Genomic DNA, 12,945 nt, shown 5'->3' with positions numbered 1-12,945 from the left:
TCAGCCAGCTCAAAGCATCTAAGAGATGGCATGAATTAAGTAATGAGATACCAAGCTTGACAGCTGCACTATCTGGAGAAAAGGTCTACTTAGAAATTCCGTGCAGTACGTTTGGTACACTGAACAGTTTCCATATCTGAATCAGAATACTGCCATGCAAGGTGAATCCTGACCTATGTATTAAAGCTAAAGCACATGGAATTAAGTATCATAGAAGTCGAACTTTGATTTATTTTACTCTCATGGCATTTGGTTTGTTTTAAAATGACACATACATATACAAGCCAGGCAATCACAAAAACAAAACAAAACAAAACAAACCCTTGAAACCTGTCAGTGAAAACCAGTTCTCCTTTGTTTCCCTACTAATTGTTTCTAAAACCACGACGGATTTTTGTTGTACTCACTTGTTACGTGTCCCACATGCTAAAAATTTGCAGCACTCTTTCCATCTTTGGTTACTGTGCCAAACAAATATGCTTTGGATTAATGCTGAAATTTGCTTACTGATCTTTTGAGGAAAAGTGTTCACCTGCCTAACACATCCCGATACCTGGCTTAACCACTTAGATGCTGGACACTTGGGCCTTAAATTCTTAAGTCTTCAGTTAAAAGGTACATTGCACAACTCATAACTTCATTGACAAACCTGGGAATCTGACAATGTCCTAGAAGGAGCAATACTATAGTGTGCCCTTGCTTTCTATTTGCCTTTTGTTGTGGAATTTGCAATGCTTCCCATCCATCTAGAAGCACTGAATATGGTTTAAAAAAAAAAAAAAAAGCACATATATCTACATTCTATGCAGATCCAACCAGAAAATTCTACCTATTATCTTTTTATCCTGGTTTTTATAATTAGTCTGATTCAGTGGTAGTGGAAAACCTGAATACCACAGCTGAATACTCTAATATTTAGAAAACTGACACCTCTCACTTTCATGATGGTGACTAGCTGAAACTGGTAACAGACCCAGGTTTCTTCAGTTTGTACCCATGATTATGTTCTGTGTATACTGAACTCTCACCCATTTCCTGCTAATAGTGTTCTATCTAAACCATTTGAGAAGCCAGAGCTCCCCACCCCCACCCCACAGGAGGCTGCTGGCACTAATCCAGTCCTTATTCTGTCCTATTGCCACACAACAGAAGAGGCAATGGAGAGGGCAGCACTCATCCCCCAGCCTTCTGATGATGCCCAAATATTTGCCTTTCTTCAGCATAGTGTTCGGTGACCCCAACAATCCCCTTAGCATTTTTTCCTCCCTCCACTAGGGTGGCTCATCTAACAGTGTCCTTGTGGTCTAAAACACCCAGCATTTCAAGGCAACATCCGAATACTACTTGGTGCCTTTTCTGTTCCTCCTCCAAAAAGAATGTATTCACCAATCCCAACAAAAATAACTTAAGAGGCACTGAGGTGTCTCAGTCAGTTGAGCACTGGACTCTTGTTTTCCTCTCAGGTCATGATCTCTGGGGAGTGTGACCAAGCTGGGCTCCTGCTCAGTGGAGAGTCAACTTGAGATTCTCTCTCCCCCTCTCTTCGCTGTCCCCTCCCCACACTCATGCATGTGTGTGCGCTCTCTCTCTCTCTCAAATTAGTAAATACATTTTAAAAAAACAAACGCAGAAAGGGGCGCCTGGGTCGCTCAGTTGGTTGGCTTTTGCTTTCTGCTCAGGTCATGATCCCAGGGTCCTGGGATTGAGCCCCACATCGGGCTCCCTGCTCCTGGGGGAGCCTGCTTCTCCCTCTCCCTCTGCCGCTTCCCCTGCTCTCTCAAATAAATAAATAAATAAATAAATGAAATCTTTAAGCAAAACAAAGAAACATACAAAAAATGACTTAAGAAAGAGTTATGTACAAAGTTGTTGCTGTAGTGGTGTTTGATATAGAGACCCCCGTTACAGCCTAAAGCTATGAGATAAAGATTAAATAAATTTTGGCATATCCATATAATGGAATATTGGGAATATAATACAACGTTAAAAAACGATGTCTTAATGCCATAAGAAAATCCTTATGCTAAAATTTTATTTATTTATTTATTTATTTTCAAAGATTTTATTTATTTATTTGACAGTCAGAGATCACAAGTAGGCAGAGAGGCAGGCAGAGAGAGGGAGGGAAGCAGGCTCCCTGCCGAGCAGAGAGTCCAATGCGGGGCTCGATCCCAGAACCCTGAGACCATGACCTGAGCCAAAGGCAGAGGCTTTAACCCACTGAGCCACCCAGGCACCCCTAAAATATGATACATTTTAAACATGTTTTTCTCTGAGTGATGGGGCTGTGAGTACTTTTTAACTGCTTTTCTCCTACATTTTTGTATTATCCACTATTTTTACTGGGGAAGGGTAAAAAAAAAAATCACTGAAGGACTGAGAGTGTCAGAGCTAATCAGATAAAATGTTTTGGCTTTTCTTATTCTGATCCTGTATTTTTTTTAAAACTAAGTCAGTCTGAGGTTGTCTCTGCAGCTCAGTTGTCCTGTCCTATGGATTAACAGTGGACAGGATTCTGTATGTGGATGATGACAGCTGGCGTTTGTTGGAACCTACGTTCTTAATATATACTATCTCATTTAATCCTCACATCAACCCAGCGAGCTAGTATGATTATCTCCATCTCATCACACAGAACTGAAGTAGAAAGGTAAAATAATCAGCCTGAGGCCCTTCGGCTTCATTTCAAACTGAAGCTGTCCTGAGTATGAATGGCTATACCATTAACAACACATTAGGTCCTCTCAGCATTTTATAAGGACTATTATTAATTTCAAAATATTTGGGAAATGAGCTGACTCTCTAGGGTGCTATTTATGTGTGCTTCAAAGAATCAAAGCACCAAGGAGCAGGCTAAAGGAATCTCCCAGTTGATACTTTATGGAAATTCCACTGAAGGACTTTTGCCAAAGTCTATCTTATGGATGGACACGGCTACCTCAATGAGGTGAAGAAAATGTCACTTGTACCTTTTCTCCCTGACCTCAATCAAATGTTCATGTCCCCAAGGTGAAGGCATAGGAGAAAGAACTGGATCAGCTATAATCAGACTTCCAACTTAATTGAAGAGATAAGACAACTAACACTCATGAAACAATCAGCACAAGGCAAAAAAACCCAAAACCAAAACCAAACCAGACCAAACCATAATTAAATCTTAACCATGTGGCAGAGTAGATAACTCGTGTAGGAGTCACACGGAAAGAACTATCAGCTTTGAAGTGTCAGAATTTGAAAGATACAAGAAACCACACTTGAAGATCACCTAGCCAACTCCAGATTCTCAATATGAGCTAGTAACTTGACAATTACATAGCAGTAATGCTGAAATAAAATCAAGAAAATTAAAAAAAGAAAAAGAAAAGCCTTCCAAGGATAAGTAGTGAGATGACAGTACTTTTGATGGAAACAGTGGCCAATGTTCCTGTCTCCAGCTTTAGCAAAACCAACCTGCCACGGGTCTGTTGTTTAGATTACAAGCTTGTGAAGAGTCCCTACACTGAGATTTACATTTTTAAAACAATTAGAAACTACTGAATTGTTTGTTTCATTCCATTCATTGTTTTTAAACATGAAGCATTTTATGAACTGCACTTTAACCTCGATATTACCAAACAGAAACACACCTACTCACACCAGCATTCCAGATGCTTATCTGAGAGAAGTGAGATCTGGCTGTCTTTAACACACCTCTGGTTTAGGTAGTAGACTCAGGTGTCTGATGTTGTAAACTGGTAAGCAGGAATTATTTGTTTAGCTTCAATGCCTCCACCCCAACATACTCTTATATTTTATTTAAAGCATCTAATAATCGGTTATAGTTGCTCACATAAAATCTATCAGTCATTAGAAAATAGGGATATGCTTAACTCTAAGTGGTTTAGAGAACCTAAATATGAACTGATAGAGCACTATCATTTTTTATAAAAAGATACCAAAACGTCAAAAAGATACCCAAAAGATACCTAGGCTAGGTGTAAAGTTATTAAACCTGGTTTTCACTGGGAAAGTTTGGTAGTGAACACAACAGATGTGACTCAGGACATGTAAAATTTATTTCAAAAATGTTAGTTCAAATTTAAGAAAAGAAAACATGGTAGGATAATGAAAAGTTGATTTTGATGAATCCTTTTAAAGGTTTATAAGAAAGAGTGCTGGTCATTGAATTTAAGTAACTAAGGTTTTTATTTTTGTAAAAAAATATAAACCACTTTAATTTTTGACACATACAGGCATAAAGTTGTATTTTCTTGTATTCTAAGATAAAAATCCCTGCGGGGTTGCCAGCTCAAATTAAGGCTCAAAATTATTTTTTTCTATGCTTCCAATCTATTATTAAGAGTGTACTTTAGGGGCGCCTGGGTGGCTCAGTGGGTTGAGCCTCTGCCTTGGCTTGGGTCATGATCTCAGGGTCTTAAGATTGAGCCCCGCATCAGGCTCTCTGCTCCGCGGGGAGCCTGTTTCCCCCATCTCTCTGCCTGCTTCTCTGCTTACTTGTGGTCTCTCTCAGTGTCAAAAAAAAAAAAAAAAAAAGTGTACTTTAAATTCCTCAAGGAGTACTTCAGGGGTGCCTGGGTGGCTCAGTCCTTAAGCCTCAGCCTTCGGCTCATGTCATGATCCTAGGATTCTGGTACAGAGCCCCACATCACGCTCCCTGCTCAGGTGGAGGCTTGCTTCTCCCTCTCCCACTACCCCTGCTTCTATTCCCTCTCTCGCTGTCTCTCTCTCTCTGTCAAATAAATAAAATCTTAAAAAAAAAAAAAAAAAAAAAAAAGTACTTCGGGGCACCTGGGTGGCTCAGTGTGTTAAGCCTCTGCCTTCGGCTCAGGTCATGATCTCAGGGTCCTGGGATCAAGTCCCACATCCGGCTCTCTGCTCAGCGGAGAGCCTGCTTCCTCCTCTCCCTCTGCCTGCCTCTCTGCCTACTTGTGATCTCTCTCTGTCAAATAAATTAAAAATCTTAAAAAAAAATAAATTAATTAAATTTAAAAAAAGGACTTCAAACGGTGTTATGCTCTCATAGACCATTTAAGCTATCTGTAATGCAGGAAAACTCAATATAGTTCTCTTTCAATATATTTTAGCAATTTACATTGCAAACTGTCATACAATTTGTACGCGTGGATCAGAGAGATAACTAAAATGTGATTTCGAAAGTAGAATGGCTTAATAAACCGTAAGTAATCAATATTAAGCCCATAAAGAAAGTAATTTTCCAACAAGTCTCCATAACAACAACAACAAAATACAAATTCAAGTGCTAAGTAGATGTCCTCCTTACAACCATTGCCAAAGTTCCAGACAAGACTTTTAACTTTCAATCTAAACTTTTCAGATCTACAAAATACAAGTATCAGAGTCACGTCCCACACCGGTATTTCCCAAAGTCTGAGAGTCTAAAGAGAGAAACAAAAAAGTTTGCCAAATATCAAGTTTTTACAGATAAATCCAAAACCTATAGTAGCAATTTCTCAGTATCAGACATATGCAAATGATGCTGAATGCAATCATTAATTAGCAATGCATTCTACTTACTTTGTTTTTTGCCATTTATAAGCTTCATTAAAGACACCCAGAAAAAAGGTAACCAGTTGAATGAGGTTCGGCTCAGATAGGAGAAACCAGTTGTAAACTTGATCTACAAATTCACATCTCACAATATCCTGCAGGGAAGGTACTCTTATAGACCAACATCATATACAAGCTTTAGATTGCGAAATAACGCATTTCAGCTTTTTACGCCTCACATTACCATTAGAAACCCTCAACTCTACATCCCTAGTTCCCGAAAAAAAAAAAAAAAAAAAGAAAAGAAAAAAAGAAAATCCACCTCCAATTATCATTGGTCCACATAGTTCCGGCCCACATGGTATCAGTGGGTGTGTCGCTGCCAACAGGTCCTCTCATTGGCTGCGAATAAAAAGCATTTAATAGGCTGTGATTTGGGGGGTTGTCAAACTCCACGCCTCCAGGCCTGGCGCTTGCCAATAGACCCGAAGTACTGGCGGCTACTCTGCGATTCAAAGGACAAGGTGGCTGCCTGAGCGCCAACCCCAGAAAGACGAACTCTGAGAAGGAAAAGGGGCAAGGAGAAGGGAGAGGGAGGCTCCAGGTGTCCCTCCAGCTCAACGCCTACTCCCGGACCCCGAGAAATGTTCTCACACGTGCATTTTCCCATCAGCAAATTAGAAAGGCTGGCAGTGCGCTAACCTTTTTTAGATTCGTGACCGAGGGAGCAGCGCAGGGTCTGCATTCTATCGGCCCATTCTACAGACTGAAGCAAGCAAGCGTGAGGCTCAGGCGGCAATCTTTAGTGCCTGGCGCCCCTGGGGAAAGAATCAGTCCCGGGAGCCCCCTCCGTACACTCCCCCGACAGCGGGCGCTGAGGCGCACCGGGCGCGCAGAGGAGCCTGCCCCGCCGCTCCCGGATGCCGGGCCCGCGGGATGCGCCTGCCTCGCGCCGGCGCTCCCCTCGCGAGGGACTTACGCGGCCTGTTCTTTCTCCCAGAGTCCATCCTCCTCCGCAGCCGGCATTTCTTGGCCGGGGAGTCGTGCTGAGGGGGCGGTGGCTGCGGCTGGAGCTCGGGCAAGAGCGGGAGGCGCGGGGTTGCCGCCTCGCCACCGCCCGCGGGGCCCCGGTTGCAGAGGCGCGGCGGCTGGACTGGCGGCGGGTGGAAGCCGTTGTGCAGCAGCCCGTTCACGGCGGCAGCGCCGGTGTCGGCTGGGGCCCCTGGGGCGTGCGTGGCCGAGTGCTCCAGCCGCCCGCCCCGGTCGCCCATGCCGGGGGCTGGTGCGGCGGCGCGCGGGCCCCGGTTCAGGCGGCCTCGCTGGAGGTCATTCTCGGGCGTCTTTATTTCCCCGGATCCTCCCTGCGGTTTCCGATTCAGCAGCCGCAGAGCCGGCGCCGGGGGATGGCGAGCCCGGCGCTCCTCCCCTTCTCCCACCGGCTCCCCCCGCTCCTCGGCGCTCTGCCCCCCGCGCGCCCGCCCCGCCGCGCCGGCCGGGAGCATGCCGGCTCCCGGCGCGGAATCCGGGATCCCCGCGGACCCCCAGCCGGGGCCCCCACAACCCGCCTCCCTCTGATCCCCGGTCCGCGCGACTTCAAACGCGGCTTCCTTGCCTCCCAGACCTGTCCCCGCTACTGAGCATGCCCAGTGCTGCCCGCCACCGCCACCGACGAGTTTCAACATGGGGACTGAAGTTCTCGGGGTTTGCAAAGAGATGGGCGGGTTGGGCTTTGTATCTCGGAGCAGCCGAGAGGTGACTGGGCGAGGCTGGCGCTAGAGGAGCGGGCTGTCTGGGGTTGGAATTACGGAGGAACACAAATATTTGTAGAGGTTTCAGGTTTGCTAATCCTGCCCTCAGTGGGCTAAACACCTTTGCAAGGTCATTCACGTAGTCCCTTCCAACACCCCTCCTCTCCTTGCTTTGTGAGTGTGCCTGTTTGGTTAAGTGACCAAACTACTCACAGGCCCGAGTGGAGGGAGGAGAACGATTATTTATAGAAAGGTAGGCCGATTTGGGAAGCGAAGGGAGTGAAATTTCTTTACTGGCACACATGCAGACACCATGTGCTTCCCTGGAGTTGTCTTTGCAGGGAGGAAACCTAGGAATACAGTGTAAGGACAGTGAAGGACACAGCTGCACACGGATTAACCGGTGCTGGAAGAGACCAAGTAAACAGAAGCAGTCCCAAGCTATAAAAAGCGCTTTCCTCACCCAGAAAGGACTTCAAGAGACAATGTCATACCATTTATAGAGGAAGGAGTTGCCTGTGTTTTAAGAAGGGAAGGCAGCATGGCAGGGTGGTCAACACCATAAGCTTTGGAGTCAGAGCTGGGTTCAAATTCCAACTCAGCCACTAGCAAAGCCATGGAAAATTGCTGGAGTTACCACACCTGGCAATCAGAAACAGGGCTGGACATGCTCAGTAGGCAGAACAAATTTGGGTGGTGGGGACCTTACCAAAGTTATGTAATCCCTTGAGGCCTCAGCTTTTGAATTTAACCAGGCCCTGTTGTGAGAAATCTACCTAAAGTATTTGGTACAATCCTGGCACACAGTAAATTCTTCAAAGAAGCAGTTATTTTAATGACATTGTTATTAGCAGTTCACCCTTCAAGTGAGGGGAGCAAACCATGCTCGCAGCCATATTTTCTGTGTGATTAGTTATGTGGGATGTTCTCCATCATTTGTATGGACTGAATCTGCAAAGGAGAGGCCAGCAAGTGTGGGCTGGGCCACTGGGTTGCCAAGAGCCCGGATGGGCAATTGCTTCCCAGAGATACCCAGAGCCACAGCTTTGGAACTATAGGGATTGATGCTTTTTTTAATATAGGTGAGGTTTGGTGGAATCTGGAGCCAAAGGCCAAGAAAGGATTCTCGAGGTGTCTTCAGTGCAAAGCTGGTGGGTTTTTACTAAAGCACCGGTACAGGACCCAAGGACGGAAAGAGCTGTTGCTGCCTGCCGTGCTGGGATTGCAAGGGGGCAGCTGATAGTATACTTTGGGGTGGGGAGAAGTAAAGATAAGGGAAGTTCCAAAAGGACTTTCATATGCTAAAGAAGACTTAGCAGATCCTGGACCGCCTTGCTGTAATCAAACCAAGGTTGTTTTTTCTTCCAACAAGGCATTCACTTTAAGACTGTTGGGAGCTTCCTAGAGGAAGGCTAAACTCTGCTTGCCTCAAGTATTTGTCAATAAGGACATTTAATTTTATCTACATTTCCTTCTGCCTTTGTTTCTTGCATCAGGGGCCACTTGAGAACTCCCATCCATCCACTCATTTTTACAGATAAGGAAACAGCCACAGAGAGATGGCTGAGGTCATTAAGAGCAAAACTAGGGCTAAACCCTAAATCTTCTATTCCTGACCTTATCATACTATTTGAGACATAGAGGAAAAACAAGCAAACAAACTTGGGCGCTATGACTCCTGTCTATCTCTCCTGCCTCATCTCCAGCTCCCTGTGCTCCTGCTATAAGGCAGGCTGCCAGTTCCTCAAATTATTTATTATCCCTTTTCACCTTTTATTTCCATTGCTTGAAATGCTCTTCCTCAAGACCTCTTTGTCCACTAGATTCTGACTCAATCCTCAGACCTCTGCTTCAACCTCTTATATTTGGAGAAATCTTCCCTGACCCTTAGGACTAGATCAGGTGTTCCTACTCCCTACACTGTATCTTCATGACTGTATCAGTCTGTAACTCTACAATGCATCTGTTCCCTTATTTGTCAATGGGGATAATAATAGGGCATCACTGAATTGTTACAATGATGAAATGAATTAACATATGCAAAGTGCCCAGCACATCATAACTCCTGTGAAAAAGCTACATATTGTAATGGGGGCCCAGGGGTGCAAGAGCCCCTGGCTCAAGGGGTACCAAACAGACCAGGTCTGGCCACTTGCCACTGACAAAAATCCAAAGGGAGAGAGACGAGTGGTGGTGAAACAAGAAAGGGATTTATTTCAGCGAGGCCAACACTGGGAAGACCTTGGACTAATGTCTCAAAGACTGTCTCCAAAGTGCTAAAAATACTTCCAGGTTTATATAAGGAAAATGTGGGACAAAGGTCAGTGGGTAAATGCAGCTGGGTAGTCAAGGTCAGGTTGGTCAGATTGTCTTGGGGTCAATCACCCAGGCCTTGCTGGCTCAGGCCAGTCCTTACTGCTTGAGTAGTTCTGGTTTCCATCAGGGGATGCTTTGTCCACAGGGTCTTTTGCCTGACTTTAAGAGATAAGCTGGAAAGAAGAACTTATTCAGTAAGAAAGTTTGAGGTCAAAATAGAGGGAGTTGAAGTCCTCTTCAATATTACCATTTGACTGTCGGTCTGGACCTCTACCCCCAACAACACACACACACACACACACACACTCTCTCTCTCTCTCTCTCTCTCTCTCTCTCACTGTGATCTCCATTAAGGTAGATGACTCTTGTTCCTCATTGTATCCTTAGGAAACTTTTGGTAATCATCTGTGACTGAATAAATGACTTGCATGATATTTTACCCAGGATGTCTCTTACTTTCTACTGTAAATTAGCTTAAAAAAAAAAAAATCTCCATTGCTATTCCTAAGTATTCAAAGATAGAGTTTTCAAATTCTCACATAAGTTGATCTGAGTAGTTTGGGAAGCAGTGTATATCTGAGATACAAGTAGAAGCTTTAGCCGTTCAGTACCTCCAAGGACATATTCTCTGCAGCCTGATTCCCGGGCATGGTGAGGAAGGCCCGAGCCAGGTGGCTCCGACCCAGGCAGGGCAGAAGTACTGGTATTGGGACAGAACATCCTCCACCTGCTTACTTGCTCCTGTCCTCATCAGGCTGGTGCCCTGGATCCATCACGCCGGGCACGTGGAAGAGAGGAAGTCAGGTGGCATCTTACAGGTCAGAATACTTACAGGAGTTATTCAGGGGAGGTGTACCTCAGAAAGGTAACTCTGAGGTATGAGCTTTCATGGGCTCCAGCAGGGGCAGGGAATAAATGTCTGGAAAAGAGTGAAAGGGGAAGGAACCCACAAGCCACTTCTCTCCCTTTATTCATTCATTCACTCACTCATTCATTCATTCTTTCATTGATTTAGCAGTCATTAATTCTGTGTGTACTATGTTGTAGGCACTAAAAAAGACGGTGGGACTATAGAGACAAAACAGATGCCTTCACTTCCCTGGAGGAGTTCACAGTTCATAGCAAGAGAGATAAGTCGATGGTTCTCCATCAGTGTCCACAAAAATAACCTAGAGACTTTCTACTTTTTAACTCTTCATTGAAAATAACATATGCACAGAAATGTATGCATAACCTAAGGATAGAGCTCAGTAAATTTTGCACAAATAAACACTCTGTGTAATTGGCACCTGATCAAGAAAAGAACATTACCAGTCATCTAAGAGAGTTTTCAAGAGCAGATTCTGAGTCCAGGTCCATGTACTGGTTTGGAGCATGGGAGTCTACATGGTGATGATGGTAGGTATTTTTTAATGTATTTTATTTTATTTTTAAAAAAGATTTGTTTATTTATTTGAGAGAGGGAGGGGGAGGGGAGGAGCAGAGAGGGAGTGGGGAGGAACAGGGGGAAACAATCTCAAGCCGACTCCCCCCTAATCATGGAGTCCCCTTGGGGCGATCCCATGACCCCAAGATCACAACCTGAGCTGAAATAAAGAGTCGGTCGCCCAACCAACCGAGCCACCCAGTCACCCTATGATAAGTATTTTTTTAAATTAAGGAAGCAAAACCGTTGCAAAAAACTGTTTTTGTTTCTTAGCACCCAGATTATGATGTAGATGGTCCTTGACTGGAGAAACAGTGAACAAAGCCAAGCGTCACCTCTGCCAGGCAAGTAGCTCGGGAAAACTCCGGAGAAGGGGCTCGGTACGGAGACAGAAGAGAGGGTCGCTAAGATGGAGGTTAACGCGGGCTTCTGGGAGGAAATAATCCTTAAACTGAATTTTTAATAATAATGGGATTTCTTTAGGGAAGGTTGAAGAAAATCCACTCAGAAGGAGGGAAATGGAGACTCCGTGGGTGGGTTTGAAACCTTCTGGTCTGTTTGGGAATCTGCCAGGAGTTCAACGAGGCTGAAGGGCTGCTTAGCAAAGGGAGGAGAGTGCTCACAGCTGAGTCTGTTGCAGGGGTCCGCATCGAAGATGGCTTTCTGCCAGCAGGAAGGAGTTTGAACTTCTTCCTCAGGGCCTGGGGAAACCGTGTAAAAGACTTAGCTATAGAAAAACCACAAGATTTGCATTCTGGAAGGGTCTCTGGTAGCTGCCTAGAGAAGAGATTCGGGGAGGAGGTCATTATGTAGGGAGATCATGAAAAACGCTATTGGAAAAGTTCATATAACTAACTGGTAGTAAGGGTCTGAGTAAAGGACATGGCAGTGGGAATGAGAACATTGGGTAGATTCAAGAATTTTTAAGGGTAGAATCCATAGGACTTGATGGCCATTTGGAAGGTAAGCGAGAGGTAAGGCTAGGATGATTTCTGTTTCCAGTTTGGGCAACTGGCAAAGTGGTGGTTTTAACATGCATGATAAAATAGGCAGAAAAGGAGAAAGATTCTCCAGAGAGAATCTTTCTCTCTATTCTCTCAGGATTTTACACTTTAAAAAGGATGATCCTTTAAAAATACAGATCTGGGCACCTGGGTGGCTCAGTGGGTTAAAGCCTCTGCTTTCGGCTCAGGTCATGATCCCAGGGTCCTGGGATCGATGGAGCCCTGCATCGGGCTCTCTGCTTAGCAGGGAGCCTGCCTCCCCCTCTCTCTGTGCCTGCCTCTCTGCCTACTTGTGATTTCTGTCTGTCAAATAAATAAATAAAATCTTAAAAAAAAAAAAAATACAGATCTGACCCTAACGTATTTGTACCTAAATTCCTTCATGGATGCTCAACAATACCTAACATTCTAAACTCTCTAACGGGCTCATCCCCATCCTTCGTACTCTGCCTACCTCACCTTTATCTCCTCCACTCACGCTTACACTCGGTGCTCTGATGAGATCACAGGTACAGTTCCCCAAAGGTCTTCTCAGCAGATCCCCCCAGAATGCGGGGGGAGGGGGGCTGTGGTGTAAGCCATATCACTCTACTTATCATAGTCTGATTCACACTTACCACGTTTCATTGTAAAATAAGAAGGTTTTTTTGGTCCCCTCAAGGATGGGCAAACAAGAAACCAAAACCTGGGGCACCTGGGTGGCTCAGTCGGTTAAGCATCTGCCTTTGGCTCAGGTCATGATTGGGATCCAGCCCTGCATCAGGCTCCCTGCTCAGCAGGGAGTCTGGCTCTCCCTACTCCCTCCCCCCCCTTTCTGCTCTCTCTCATTCACTTTCTCAAATAAATAAATAAAATCTTAAAAACAAACAAAAAATCCCTGTCCCATCGAAGATGTGTTCTTTTTGACCACCTGGGGGTTGTAAATTGAAGGTGTGGATTAGAA

The 12,945-nt window shown here is 44.9% G+C and overlaps 1 protein-coding gene across 6 annotated transcripts in view; it reads right to left on the bottom strand.

The window, feature by feature from the left end:
• Positions 1–12,945, bottom strand: part of PANK1 (pantothenate kinase 1) — a 108,502-nt gene that overhangs the window by 49,708 nt on the left and 45,849 nt on the right. The window contains exon 1 of one of the 6 annotated variants that reach the window (XM_032836818.1): positions 6,488–7,317. The exons of 2 other annotated variants lie outside the window; for them this stretch is intronic. In XM_032836818.1, coding sequence (XP_032692709.1) covers positions 6,488–7,190 — 703 coding nt within the window. In that variant the 5' untranslated portion in view covers positions 7,191–7,317. Of the gene's footprint in view, positions 1–5,535; positions 5,786–5,830; positions 5,859–6,487; positions 7,318–12,945 lie in introns of those variants that run through there. 3 more of the 6 variants (XM_032836809.1, XM_032836835.1, XM_032836826.1) reach the window with 3 other exon arrangements.

Source organism: Lontra canadensis, unplaced genomic scaffold (genome assembly GCF_010015895.1).
Source record: "Lontra canadensis isolate GAN:19392208 unplaced genomic scaffold, GSC_riverotter_1.0 scaffold3, whole genome shotgun sequence".
NCBI lineage: Eukaryota > Metazoa > Chordata > Mammalia > Carnivora > Mustelidae > Lontra > Lontra canadensis.
This window is presented reverse-complemented; position numbering and strand designations above follow the sequence as displayed.